The sequence below is a fragment of the Engystomops pustulosus genome, chromosome 2 (assembly GCF_040894005.1).
Source record: "Engystomops pustulosus chromosome 2, aEngPut4.maternal, whole genome shotgun sequence".
Lineage (NCBI taxonomy): Eukaryota > Metazoa > Chordata > Amphibia > Anura > Leptodactylidae > Engystomops > Engystomops pustulosus.
The window spans coordinates 228,023,869-228,039,026 of NC_092412.1; the positions used below are offsets into that span (position 1 = coordinate 228,023,869).

A 15,158-nucleotide genomic window follows, 5' to 3' on the forward strand; every position below is an offset into this window, starting at 1 on the left:
GACAACGTCACCACTATTGGGCGTGGTTACGAATTTACTATATAATTCATGAGAAGAACGTGGAAGTCTGCATGAAGTGGGCGGGGTTATTCAGACTAAGGGTGGGTCAGCTAGTTAATATTCATGAGCTGGGCGTGTGTGAGGCCCGAGGCTGCTTTGTCCGGTTGCGGGTGGAGGAGACGAGTTGTGGAGTAGCTGCCAGGATGTCGTATATCCCGGGACAGCCGGTCACTGCCGTGGTGGTGAGTTTCATTGTTGAGCCCTGTTCACACTTGTGCGTTTTACTTCCCATATGGTGCAGGAGCGTCTGTAACAAGTAGTTGGGAGGACTTGAGCGTGTGAAGTCCTGTGCAAATCTATAGCCACTAGACCTTCTACTATAGAGTGACGTCACTGCTCGTGATGACGTCACTCTGATAACAAAAATGTTCTAAAAAGTTTTATTTCTTGTACTTTTCTTCAGGCATTAGGTCTCCCCGCTATGTATTCAGTCACTAGATGACATGGAGCACAGTCAGGTATTGAAGATCAGGTGATTCATGACTTTTTTAATGTCTTGGTGAAAAAGTTTTCAAAAAGTTCCATCTATAGACACTGGAAGCTTGTGTCGCCCGTTGTATATCTGAAGTTACCCTGCACTTTTTTTTTTTATGTGACATAAAGTTTTTGTCAGGGCTTAGAATGGGTGCTCTATACATCTGCACCCGGCACCTATGGGATTCCATTGTAAAAAGTGGCACATAATTTAAATTTATTTTGCCCAATCCTTGACCCACAGTGAGAGAGAGTTTCCAATCCACAGCACAGAGAATTTCTATTGCAGGAGCCATCCTGCGCAACACCAATGGCAAAAGCTGCAGCAAACTGCCAAATATCATCCCATAGGGGGCGCCATGCACTGCCACCATGAAGGGCAGTTTTCGCTCAGTGGAGGGGGTGGGGCTTGGAATCTTCAAGTCACTCAACTCGTATATAGAATGCAGGAAAAATTGGTTACCACTGACCAGAATTACCTGTTTCAGGTAAGTGGGCATTACTCGTGTGCCTAATTGGCACTATTAGGAAAAGACCACCACGGATGGGCAGGTGTAAGTGCCCCCCTTTCTATTTTATATGCATAATATTAAATTATTTTTGTCAATGTTCTTTAATAGTAATTACTGAATAGTTGGAATATTTTTCTTATTCCCAAATATTCTCAAGTGTTTTTGGTATCTTAGGTTGTGTTCATATGTTCAGTTGACCAATTGACCAATTTGACATGCTTTGTGCAGCGCTCCGTAATCTGTGTGCGCTATATAAACAAAGAATTATTATTATTGAGAGAAGCTGTTACTTTTCTTTTTTTTCACTCCACTCCTGAGGGCGCGGTCACATGTTGCGTTTTCATTGCGTTTGAAACACATTACAACAGTTGAGGGGGGATTTGCCTGGTTACGTTACTGTTTACATTTGTTAACACAATGTTAATGTATGTGTTTACCATGCAGAAATGTTTACAGTACTGTAATTGGGCAAATCACCTCTTCTCAGCTGCTGTAATGCGTTTCAAATGCAATGCAGACGCAGGCCGAAACATAATCTCCAACTGCATCTGAAAAACTGAATGTGTGAACGCGCCCTTATATGTTGAAGGGGCTGTTCCAGCTTTGATTCCTGAGGATAGGGTATCACAATCTGAACAGTGGGGGGTCAACTGCTTGTGAGGGAGCGTTCAGACATGGCATTTTGGTTGCGTTTTCATTGCGTTTGAAACGCATTAAATAGCCGAGGAGAGATGATTTGCCTAATTTCATAAATGTTAACATATGTGTTTACAAAATGCAGCACAATGTTAACACATCTGTTAACATTGACAGCACATGTGTTTTGTTAACAAATGTAAACATTAATGTGATTAGGCAAATTATCTCTCAGCTGTTGTAATGCGTTTCTAAGGCAATGAAAACGCCCAAAACACAACGTGTGAACGCGGCCGAAGGCTGTGCTGCAATACCATAAAGCGCAAAAACCTGTAATTTTTAGTTAAGCTAAATCTGAGGTCATCCTAACCGACGTACACTGTAATAGTACGGTACGGTGCGTGTCGGGTGCATGGAGAGGGCTCATGGGCTGAGCCCTCTTCATTTCCGGTATTGTAGCAAAGACTTACTAGTAACACCCGCAAAGCTTTGCCGGCGGATTCAAAAAGAAGGCGCCGCCATCTTGGTGACTATTGCTGCTCCCTGTGACGTCATCGGGAAGCGGCGATCGGTTGCCCGACGACCCGAGGCTGTCTCATTTTAACCCATTCATTACAATGTGCGATTTGCACATTTTAATAAATGAGGTGAAAAATCCCCATATACTGTAGTATGGCAGTATATGGTAGTATCAATCAGACCACCTAGGGTTAAAGTAACCTAGGGAGTCTGAAAAATAGTAAAAATTTAAAAAAAGGAAAGAAAGTTACAATAAAAAACATAAAATTCAAATCACCCCCCTTTCCCTAGAACTGATATAAATAAACAGTAAAAATCATAAACACATTAGGTATTGCTGCGTCTGAAAATGCCCGATCTATCAAAATATTAAAACGGTTTTCACCGTGTTTAACCCTGTAACGGAAAATAGCGCCCAAAGTCGAAAATGGCACTTTTTTTGCTATTTTGAAAAAATATAAAAGATTCTATAAAAAGTGATTTAAAAGGCCATACAGTCCATAAATAATAGCATTGAAAAACCTCATCAAAAGGCACTCAAAATGACACCACCCACAGCTCTGTACACTGAAGTATGAAAAAGAAAAGGCGCAAGAAGATGGCAAAATCAAAAACTTTTTTTTTTTGTACAGGAGGTTTTAATTTTTGTAAATGCATGAAAACATTATACACATAGAGATGTCATTTGGGGCGCAGCGTGAAAGCTGTAAAATCCAAGCCCATAAGAAACGACACAAATGCAATTTTTCACCATTTTCAATGCATTTGGAATTTTTTATCCGCTCCCCAGTACACGGCATAGAATATTCAATACCATCACTATGAATTGCAATTTGTTACACAGAAAACAAGCCGTCACACAGCTCTTTACGTGTAAAAATAAAAAAGTTATAGATTTTTGAAGATGGGGATTGATAAATGGAAATCAAAAAACGGCCAGGTCGTTAACGGGTTAAAAGAATGTCACGTTAGGCAATATACATTATTTATCCTAAGAATAAATATTATTATAATTATTCATTTTTAAAAAAAATTAAAGATCAAATGATAAACTCGCGATATGTTCTAGATCTGTACCCTATGCTCTAGTCTGAGGCTAAAAATAAAAAGCTGCAGATGTTTGGCAGTGAGCGAGCGCTCATGGATGTCATGGAGTGGAATGCGGAGTGCAGGCTGCCGCACTAACCTTTATAATAGTGGGGTCTTTGTTAAGAGGACAGCGAGACGTTTGGTCCGATGCCCGGAGGAATACTGGGGCTTTGTGTTGGCGGTGGATGTTATCTTTTACATATTTAGATGTGATATAAAGAAGCCATACGTGTGAGCCGGCGAAACATGCGCTATTAATAATACTTCTAGGTTTTAATAATTTACCATTTGTTCTATATCCAGTGGGATGTTAACTTTTCTCTTTCCCCATTTGTCATGGTCATTTTTGTAGACAGTCTCTGAAGCACCAGTCCAGTCCTGCAATCTGCAGACAGCTTGTGGAATTCTAAGGCTGCGTTCACACGTTCAGTTTTTCAGATGCAGTTTTTGCTGTCCAAACCAGGAGTGGAGTGAAAAGAGAGGAGGTTTGGTATCACTCAACGATATGTTATCACCCATTATGATCCACACCAGCTTTTGCTTCAAAAACTGCATCTGAAAAACTGAACGCACCTTTATTGATGCATTGCGTCATATTTTTTGATGCATTCAAAAGGCTTCAGCCTTGATCACATGTTGAAGTAACATTGCGTTTTAGCAAATGCAATGGAAACGCAATGTTACTTCAACATGTGATCAAGGTTGAAGCCTTTTGAATGTATCTTGTGAATGCGGCCCTTAAATGCACCCTTGAAGAAGATTTGGGACCCGAAGGGTGATGACACACGTGGCGTTTTGAACGCGTTTATGGCCCGTTTTTAAGCAGTCCATCAAAAACCACATGCGTTTTTGACCAGTTTCAATTAAGATAATTGGTCAAACCTGTCAAAAACGGGTGCGTTTTCCAAAAACCGCATGCGTTTATCAAAAATGCATGCGTTTTCTAACGCATGCTTTTTTTGACAGACTACTTAAAAACTGGCCAAAAATGCCACGTGTGCCATAACCCTTAATCAACTACCGATTCTTGTGGACCTGCGGTTTAGAGTCCCAAATCTACCTTTATGAGGGCCAAACGTGGAAAAGCTAAAAAAAAATCCACTGCCTAGATGTGAGTCTGATGATGATGAGGCACATTGGAAGGTCCTGCGCCGGTGCCTCCTCTCATGATGCGGCAAGTGAATCCGGGATAATGGCGGGTGCACTAAACCCACTTCCTGTGCCGCAATGCACAGATGCGGAAGGGAACTAGGAAGGAGTGTATGAAAAAAAAATTCTGTATAAGCTCGCTTAAAAATCATACAGGGCGATTTGGGACACTAAATCACTAGTCCATAAGGACCTGCAAGAGGTTTAGTGTCCTAAATTGCCATGACAGCTTTGCTTTAATGAGGATGTCGGGGATCTGACCCTCATGGGGTGCAAAAGTATCAGAAAGAGGCAAGTATGTTACTTTTACACATATAAAACAAACCATCTGGTCCTTGGACAATCCCTTTAAGTTGCCATGTGATGGCACTGCAGAAAAAAAAAAACTAATACTTTCTTTCAGTTTTTCTCTTGGGTTACAATTCTAAGGATCAAAAAAGTCAACGGTGCCCATGTATCATCGCCACAAAACTGGTGCATGTTATAGCTGGAATTATTAAGGCTGCATTCACACTTGCCGTTTCAATTGCATCTTCAAAAGCCCCTGGAAGGGGCGTGGCCTAACCAGATTTCTGCGTTTCCACTGAAACACGTGCAATCTGTAACCAGCGCCAAGTGTTTTGCATTGTCTACATGGTGCTCATTTCCAAATGCATATGAGATCGGGCCAAGCCCCTCCCTGTTGTTTGAATTGTGAAAACTGAATTGAAACGTCACATGTGAATGCAGCCTTAATAATTCTTGCGTAGGTGGCACTTGCGGAAATGACGGTGCTGACCAAAGTGTCGTTTCCTGGGAGCTTCTTGCTGAAGAAACCTTTTTGGTTGGAGAAGTAGCATCACTTATTAAAATGTTGCAGCTGTTGTCTGTGGATGTCCCTGCTCATCCTGAGGGCTTCTATATCTTGAATCTGCATCTTTCCTCGCATGTTTTTCTCCTGTGCTGCGCTCATACTCTGGAATGCTCTCCCTCAGGCAGTTTTCTAGTTTTTGTCACAACAGTAACCATGCCTTTCTAATTGCTGTATCCCATGGCTATGCAGTGCGGTGGAAGATGTTGGTGACATGTGAAGAATCTGTCCGTTTTTTTTATTGAGTGTTGCGTATGTTTTGCTGTCAGACGGTTGTAAGTCCTTTGTGGGCATCTAATGCGTTTGGTTTGGGGTTTTGCCATTTTCTGTCGTTTGTCGCTACAAGACCTAGTAAATGTAAGTTGAGTAGAGGAGTCCATGCTGGTGATTGACCACTACTCCATTTCTATGGGGGTCCCTGTTCCCTTGATTTCACATGAGTCCCAGCTATTAGGCACATATCCCCTATATACTGGATTAGTGTATATAGTGGGATCACCTCTTGAGCATGTTAACCATGTGGTCCCCTACCAGATGACAATCCCCGCAGCATGTGTTATAAGATTATTAGTAACTTTTGGGCTATTATTGAGGACATTGTAAGGACACAGAGGATTATAAGATCTGACAAAGACCTCAGAGTGAGAAGTGCTGATAGCTGAGGTGTGTTTGACGTTCCTATCGCTGCCGCATTCCCGGGAGTCTCCGTCACTTCCTGCCTGAACCATCCCAGACTTTGACAGCAGCGTATGACATGTTAGGACATTTGTGAGCCTCTCCCTGCGATCCCCCCTGGTCACCTTGTAGAGTATGATTACTAGTAATGCATTGTAAAACATGATTCACCGTGTAGGAGGGTCGTCGTCCCTCATGTGACCTCTGCAGATCCAGAATTTTTTGTGTGTAAGTAAAAAAAATTAAAAATCTAAGGCTCCCTGCACACTTGTTTTGAAGTCTGTCCGAAACTAAACTTGTTGGTTATCCGTCTATTAGGAAAGCCATAGTGAAGATTTCTGCCAATTTGGTGGTAAACACAGCCGCCCTGATCAATGGATTTCTTTATATGATTATACATGCCGGAAAACTTGGCGTTTCCTTTATGAAAAGCTGAACCCGCTGCCATTAAAGTGATTGTCGTTTTGAAGACCAATATGCCTTCTACTGTATACGGCGCGGTAGGGCATTCGTTGCATTATCATTGATCACCCTATTTATACAATTTTGTACAAGAAAACACTGGGGCCCACCAGCTTCTAGTTACGCCACTGGCTGCTACTTATTATGGATTCTGGCTCCGGATCTTGAGACTATAACTTCGGACCTGAGTGACGTAGAAGATTAAGAAGCGCTGAGTAGTGCGTTTTCAAGGTGGATTTGTTTATTCTCGTTGCCCTTGGTTGCCTCGGCAGATGGGCGGCGGCAAATAGGTCTCTTCTTATCGGCCGTATCCAAGAGCAAAGCAAACAAACACCTGCACCTTCATTCACTTTTAGGTGGGGCTCTATTATTAGTATTTTTCCATCCAAGTTATAAAAGACGGCACAATTGTCGCTCTGGGATTTAGGTGTTTTTTTACGATTACTTTTCCTTTTCAGACAATGGAGAACAGGATTGCGATTGGTTTAGCTGGAATCTGTGTTTCTTCTATAGATAATGGGAATCTTTGCAGTTCATTTGTCTGGACAGTTGAGTTTCCCTGTAGTTTGGATTAGAATTTCTTTTTTTATTTTAGTGAATTCCAATATGCTCTCTTCAGGTCCCTCCTGAATTTTAATAAATCCCCTGTTGACTTGAGATAAGTGAAAGATCATCTGGTCAATGGCTGCAGGATTTTGAAGGGCACTATCTATAAAGTTGCCATTGTACTTCACTGGAAAGCAGGTTCATTGCGGGCCACGAAATTCGGTCTTGCCCTCACAGGATGATGGCACACGTGGCGTTTTGAGCGCGTTTTGGCCCGTTTTTAAACAGTCCGTCAAAAAAGCATGCGTTTTCAAGAAACGCATGCGTTTTTTGACGGACTGCTTACAAACCGCCACGTGTGCCATCACCCTATGCGATTGGCTGTGGCACATCCCTTTGATTCTGTTTCTAAATAGAGTCAAAGTGGTACCTGTGACCAGACCCTAATACACATCTGCGATTGGGTCAGGCCACTCCCTTTTGCCTCTGAATCGCATTTGAAAACACAATTCAGACACTGCGTGGGAACACAGCCTCATCTTTTGCTGTAATGCTAAGTGTACATTTTTTGTAGTCAATTGGGTATTTTTGGGCACCATTGGAGTGCAGTAAGTTACACATTGACATGTGACCACAACAAAAGTTATCAGACATATTCTTACCATGGAGAGCTAAAAATGAAATATAAATATGAGCTAAAGATGTGCAATGTATATCTCTGCGTCTCATTGCACAATAGATTTGGTGCAAATTGCTCGACATGTTCCACCGTTTTTCGCTTTGTATCTCACCTGTTGGTTGTATCACTTTGCATCAAGATTTCGGCACAAAACACTGGTGTAATTTTGGTGGATCATCATCATTTGTCACATTTCCACGTACAAGAGACATATATGCTTGAAGGTTTTATCTCCTCTTACAGACGCTCTCTAAACTTGGAGTGATTTTGCAGTGTGACTCTCGTCACTCAGATCCCTCTTGTCATTCTTCTCTGTATGAGATCATCCTTTTCACAATGCACAATATCTGAGCCAAAGGGCTTGGCCCGGCCCCAATTTCCCGAGAGCAAAACGGATAAGCCCAGAGGTGCAGACAGTGCGTTCTGTGCATCGTGAATATACCCGGTGTGGTGGATAGATATATATATTTACAATGCACTGGGAATATTCTCTGTATGGGGGATGGTATATATACTACAATACACTTTAGAAGGATGGTATATATATTACAATGCACTGATTTTACTTTTCTCTCTTTTTTTAATAGCAAAGAGTTGAAATTCATAAATTGCGTCACGGAGAAAACCTGATCCTCGGCTTCAGTATTGGAGGAGGCATTGATCAAGACCCTAGCCAGAACCCGTTTTCAGAGGACAAAACGGACAAGGTGGGAATCTCCTACTGTAATGGTAAATTATGACTAGTAGTGGTGTATGGACTCGGGCAAACACAAATTTTAAAATCCTGTTTGGGTACTGAACCCGGACCCCCAACCAGTAACAGGCTTCCTTAGGGGTGACCCCTGATGTGTTACAGCCTGTGAATCTGCAGTAAGGAGGTCATTATGGATAACAAATATAAGAAGATTACCTCAGTTACGGTTCCTGGATCTACGAGTAAGTGCCCTCGGTTTATCATGATGGTTTATCATAGGTATGACTGGCCTGGGGTTTCCTGAACAATCATGGTTATGGCTAGCAACTAGGGGCATCAATATGCTGGATTGGCTTTTCGGATGGGAATATGTCCGGGAAGCACCCGGAATTTGACTCCGGTCATCTGTAACCACGAGATGGAAACCCCCTTAACATGAACATCTTGCACGTACAAGCAGAAGCCCTCGGCACTGCAGCGCCATATTATAACATGTATATACTGTGTAACGCTGTGTTTAACATCCGTGGAACAACCAGATGTGCTTTGAATTTCAGGGCATCTATGTCACTCGGGTGACTGAAGGTGGACCAGCAGAGGTGGCTGGACTTCAAATGGGTGACAAAATCATGCAGGTATGTAGTCCAGTACAATCCCCGCACCATCATCCACTTGTGTCTCCTCACCTCCTCCCATATCTCCACCAGGTGAATGGATGGGACATGACCATGGTCACACACGACCAGGCCCGGAAGCGTCTTACCAAGAAGAACGAGGAAGTAGTCCGGCTCCTAGTGACCAGGAGGGCCCTTCAGGAGGCCGTGCGGCAGTCTATGAGGCAGTAAGGATCGCACCTCGGCCTGGATCCTATCATCTACTACACAGCACGTGTTTGGTAATCTTACATGTACGAGTCGTCGCCTATCTCATATCTCAAAAACCATCCCGAAGAACACAATGTCACAGACTGGACCACGGCTAATGATTAGTGATATGGTTCTATATTTCACTGTATATAACCTTGTCATCCGGACCACTGCTTTCACTAATGATGTATGACCTATGACCTAGGAATAGATCTTAAGACACTTTAGGGTAAATTCACACATAGCAGAATAAAAAAAAAATCTGTTTCATAAAACTCCCAGCAAGTGGATCAAGGGGAGAGTCCCAACTAATCTGCCTATGAATTGCCCCTTTGACCCTAGAAAGGTGCGGTGCATTCCCCGGGGATTAGAAGCTTCATAGTAAAAAAATATTCCCTATGAATACCCCCATCACATCACCTCGGCACACTACAGAGAACAATAGCTGCACTGTTTTAAACACATTCCAGTCCCTTTTTTTACTTTTTATATTTTAAAGCAGACCTGTCTACCTTTAGCTTGTTACTAAGACATCTAAAACTGTCCAATGTGCTGTCCCTTTGTTATTCCTCCTGGAAAACTGATCATCCCCATGGAGTTGGCCTGCCTGCTTTGCTACGGTCCATTCAGCACTCACAGCGTTAAACTTTTGTAGGGGTACCGGGAGCAGTCTAGTATTTCCTGGGGGAATAGCAGAGGGAAATCACTGTCCTAGCATTTTCGGACATTTTACATGTGATGAGAATAGCCCTTTACATATTGAGGATCAGACTGGGTTCACACCTTTTGAAGTGCAATCCGGACTGACCAGGGTGATGTCACACGGCGTTTTGTACCCGTTTTTGGTCCGTTTTTAAGCGGTCCGTTTAACCCATGCTTTTTTTTGAAAACACAAATGGTTTTGACAGGTTTTACCAATCATCTTAATTAAAATTGGTCAAAAACGGATGCGTTTTCAAAAAACGCATGGGTTTAACGGACTGCTTAAAAATGGCCCAAAAACGGTTAAAAACACCACGTGTGGCATCACTGAACGTGTGGACGCAGCCTTAGAGTTGGATGATTAGATGTAATCCTTCTAGCACATGCCAGAAATAATGTTACACCTGATAATAGGCTTTATAGTAAAATTAGATTGTGATATATACGGATGCCACTTTAACCCCTACACGTGCTTATCTATCTCTCATCACTACAAGAGCCAATTATTGTGAAAGAACTGGAGGATACAAATGGAGCTAGACCACTGCGGCAGAGGAGTTTATTAACCACTATTCACACCTTGTATGTTATCACAAGGGTCATCTTCATTATGTATGCCAAAGACTAACACTAATCCTCGTGTACTAATTTTACTTCATTGTTATATAGTTTGTAGCCATTTTTCTCACTGTAAATGTGTATTCTGCCCAATTTCCTTGTACAAGGGTACCCGCATCCATATTTTAGTTTTTTTTGCTTAATTTGTATATTTTCCTGCCAAAAAGAAAGTGAACATTCCATGCTTTTAAGGCATTTCCAATTTTTTTTTTCTTGTAATGCAAACTACAAATCTAAGGGCTCATTCACACAACGTGGTTGGTCCGTAATTCACTGACTTTGCAGTGGCAGCATTTCACTGTGGCGGGTCTGTGAAATCTGGCCACTGTACGGTGTGTGTGAAAGAGCACTCGCGCAGACCTAAAGGGTGATGCCACACGTGGCGTTTTTAGACCGTGTTTTGTCCGTTTTTAGTTTAACGGACTGCTTAAAAACTAGTTCAAAACGCCACATGTGCCGCCGGCCTTAGGGTGCCGTATGTTTGATCCCATAAAACTTAACAGGCCAATAAATTGAAGACCTCTTCTCCTCGCAACTTTCCAATGATCATGTTTTTTGTAATATATTTTGCATATATCTTTGTAAATGTCTCAGTGCCTTCAAGATGTTTTATAAGCCTTAAATCACAAAATGTCTAACGGTTAAAATTTCTCATAAAAAGTCTTGTTACCTAAAACCACTAACTTTCCTCCAGTGCGATTTGCAGCGAGGACTGTCCTAATACACAATGCATTAAGTGCCTTCTCCTACAGCATCATATTAAAAGGCACCACCAGTGTCGTCTGTGCCTCCTGACAGAAGTTAAAAAGGATTCTCTGGAGGTTGAAAACATGGCCGATTTGTTCCAAAAACAGCGCCACACCTGACCATGGTTTGTGCTGGTACTGCAGCTTGGCTGTATAGAGATGAATGGAGCTTCGTTGCAATACCACACACTACCCATGGTGAGGAGAGGAGCTCTTTTAATGCTGTCGCCACAATAATTGCCGAAAATTGGGACCTGGTAATCCCTGTAGGAATTACCAGGTGAAATCCTGGCAGTGTATGTTCTGAAATACACAGCCAACTGTTGTAACCCAGAAAAGTGACAGCAATAGTCATAATTGGATTATTACACCAGGCATTGTGCTTCCACTTTTAGGGTGGGATCACACATTTTCAAAGCAGAAGTGGATAGTCCAATCCTTTATACGCTCGGTGTATATTCTCTTGGAAATGCAACATCAGTGGCATCAATATTCGGCAGCATCTGGATTTGCCCTTAAAGGGAACATGTTGGTAAAACTAGCCCGCACTAACTAAACATATCTTTGTAAATTGCTATTATACAGCAGTACAACTATCCCAACATTGTTCCTGCCCATGCCTGTAAAGCTCCACAAGTCGTTCATAAAGTCGACTCCCTATGTATGCATATTCATGTTCTCCTAGCTCAGCTGTCTCTCCATCTTCCTAATTCCATCAGGAATTAGATGGATGCTGGCTGTGTGTGACACTGAAGAGAAATCGGCTCCCTCATTCCCTCAGGAATTCTCTTCAGTAAGTCGTACACAACCAAATTCCTTCCCCCCCCCCCCCTCCTCCATCTGCAGGAATTCTCTTCAGAAAGTCACACAGCTAGTGGATCTCTCCTTCCTGAGAAAGGGGTGGAATAAGTTGAGCTGGAAGAACAAGATTGGGTCGTTTGCATATTTGATGATACAGCTTTATGAAGGGACTGTGGAACAATATAGGGATATTTGTACTGCTGTATAATAGCAGTTTTGGTTAGTGTGGGTTAGTTTATCTGACTGGTTCCCTTTAAACTTCTGGCAGGAATGTCATAGGATGACTGGAGAATGCCTTGAAAATCTCATTTTAGGTGAATGACATAAGATTGCATACAAGTTATAGATGTGGGGCATTGTTAGTGTCGTCCCTTTTAAACTTCTTGTATATAACCAAGCAGGTGCCTGGTGCTTCTGGGACATGTATGTTGCCTTAGACCACTACATGTATACCTAGGTGTGAATACAGATAGAACATACACGTGTGTAATAAATGCAGAATGCCCATGCGTTTAGCTGATGACCTTTTTGCTATTAGATGGGTTTTTCCTTGTTATATTGTATAGACTGTACAGATGAAACCACTTGCTCATGAAGGGACACTGTAAATGACAATACTTTATGATGCGCTCATTTTGCACTCCTCTTTGCTGACCAAACATGTGTCCGGCTCACTATGTGTTAGGCAAAATTTAGTAGCTTTTATTTTTTTTTGTACTGTTTCTATACAAGTGTCAAATAAAATTCAAACTGGATTTTAAAACCTTTGTGGACTTGTTTTTATATATGTAATATGTTTGGTTAAGTAATCTTCCTGACATTTACCAACATTAAAAAGAGCTGACCTTTCACTAAGGCTACATTCACATGGACATATGTCCGGCACGCTGGAGAGGAGGGGTGACCCTCCATAGAGATGCATGGCCGTGCACGCTACAGATAGGACATGTCCTGTTTATTCCCCGTGTATGGTGCAATATAGTGGCACATATGTGCTACAGCGTATAACTCCCTGTGCCTATTGCTGGACATACGTACGCCCCCCCGCACAGTCTTGTGAATGCAGCCTTACTAGAGTTTTTCTTATCCGCAGGATAGGTGATATGCCCAAAGATCCCAAAAATTGGCTTTGTTGTAACCCAAATGATTAAACGAGCTGGTTGCACATGCTCCTCGTTGCGCTATTCATCTCTATGGCATTTACTTAGGTAGTAGAGCACAGTCAGTGCCATAGACAATGAATGGAGCATATTTGACCAGCTGTTCCATTCATTTGGGGTAAAATAGACCCGACTTTCTCTTGATCAGTGTCCCTCAGGACTTCCGTCTCCCTCTGCAGGGGCAATTCTCCCTACTTTGTGAGATTACAGCAGGCACAGTGTAACAGCCTGTGAATCTGCAGCATGAAGGGGCTCTGGTAATGCTCACCAGAGCCCCTCAGGCTCATTAGCGTAAATATAAAAAGCTGATTTTACAAGGAAGGAGGCCATGGATAACATATAAGAAGGTGACCAGCGTCCCGGTGCCTGGGTCTATGAGTAAGTGTCCCTGGTTTATCATGATGGATTATTCTACATTTTATTCTTATTTTCAGCTGTAAATGCATTCATCTTCCTATGAATTATACCAGCTCCATATTGTCATGGGGCCTGTTCAGAAAGTGCTACGGAATTTGATTGCGCTATATAAATAAAGATTATTATCATTATTCAGCCTCAAATTAATACAATACACATGTGTTCACCAGGCAGATATATTTCTGAAAATCTAACATTCACATAATCATAGTAAAACCGTTCTCAAGAGTTTACAAATACAAAAAAAAAATGCTTTGGTTGTATCAAGTCTATAAAATGATTTGGCAATGGAGGTTATGATTTGGAGCAGCAGAGGTATTTCATTGCAGTATGAATTTTTAAATTTTTCTTTTCCTGAAAAGTGCAAGTTCCCATTCTTGTACTATGCTTTTTTTGACCCATCATGTAATCTAAAAGTCATAAAAATTAAAGAAAATATACAAAATCAGCTGTCACACGGTCCAGGTATATACCTAATAAAAGTCACACAGAACCTGAAAATTTAAACATTATATTAGGATTGCAAAATCCTACTGAACCATTGTATATAGTTTGAGCCATCACATTACACTGGTGCGCTCATCCCCGCAGGTCTGTAATGTATAACCGGTTATTGCTGGGATTTATCCCAGTACTTGCTACAAAAATTGAAGTACAGATGCAAACCCTGCAGTAACCCATAACCTCAAGTGGACCATGAATGAGCCTCCTCAAGATTCTTCTAATACAAGTTGATCAGCGCTAATTTAAAGTTTTTTTGTGGTTTCATATATAGGACCCCATATATGGAACAGTGCTTATGCTGATAACCACTTTCCTCTTACACATAAGTATAGGGGCAGCACAGTAATTGGCACATGCCTCATATCAATGGATTGCACCATACAGGGGCCCCTTACCGAAGCCGATTACCTGCAGAACTAGTGTTCTAACAAATTCTTATTTCTGATAACTGTCCCATATAATCACTTGGATCCCACCAGAACACAAATCGCATAATTAATACATTCTGCCACCATGTGGATCATGCACCAAATTGAGAATACAATGGGTAAGCTATAGACTACTTCTGAGTACAGCTGTAAACCAAAACTGTAATTAGGACGATGTAGATTGAGTCATTAGACACAACTTTCATTTATGTGTTCTGCAGACAAATAGAATATAAGCCGTATAAATCTAGAACTTAATTGGGGGAAGTCATATGGAGGGCCGGCGTGTGATGGAAGATCCCCCATCGCGGAGGATACATCAGGAGGCTCTGGTGTCCTGATGTATTCGGCTGACGGCTGAACCACTACACAATTTTGTGCAAAAACCTGCAAATGGTGAATGTTGGCTGGCTATAGCGAGTGCGCAGGTGGTAAACTATGTGTAGTTTGCCTCACTTTGGTGAAGAATGCACCCGATTCATAAAGTCCGGCGTACGGTCTTTAGGAATCTGGCGCACCCGCCCAAAGCAATTAAATTGAGTGCACCCAGTTTTTTTTCTGGTGTACTTTA

The 15,158-nt window shown here is 41.9% G+C and overlaps 1 protein-coding gene across 1 annotated transcript; it reads left to right on the plus strand.

Annotated features, from left to right (window-relative positions):
- Nucleotides 1–82: 82 nt before the first annotated feature.
- Nucleotides 83–11,344, plus strand: TAX1BP3 (Tax1 binding protein 3). Its single transcript, XM_072138413.1, has 4 exons — nt 83–242; nt 8,239–8,358; nt 8,903–8,980; nt 9,053–11,344. Exons 1-4 carry the CDS (start codon nt 204–206, stop codon nt 9,188–9,190), a joined length of 375 nt encoding a protein of 124 aa, XP_071994514.1. The 5' UTR covers nt 83–203; the 3' UTR covers nt 9,191–11,344.
- Nucleotides 11,345–15,158: the final 3,814 nt, after the last annotated feature.

Coding starts and splice junctions, on each gene's coding strand:
- TAX1BP3 (XM_072138413.1), top strand. CDS start 204: ATGTCGTATATCCCGGGACAGCCGGTCACTGCCGTGGTG. Junction 8,359..8,902: donor CAGAGGACAAAACGGACAAG/GTGGGAATCTCC, acceptor TTTGAATTTCAG/GGCATCTATGTCACTCGGGT. Junction 8,981..9,052: donor TGGGTGACAAAATCATGCAG/GTATGTAGTCCA, acceptor TATCTCCACCAG/GTGAATGGATGGGACATGAC.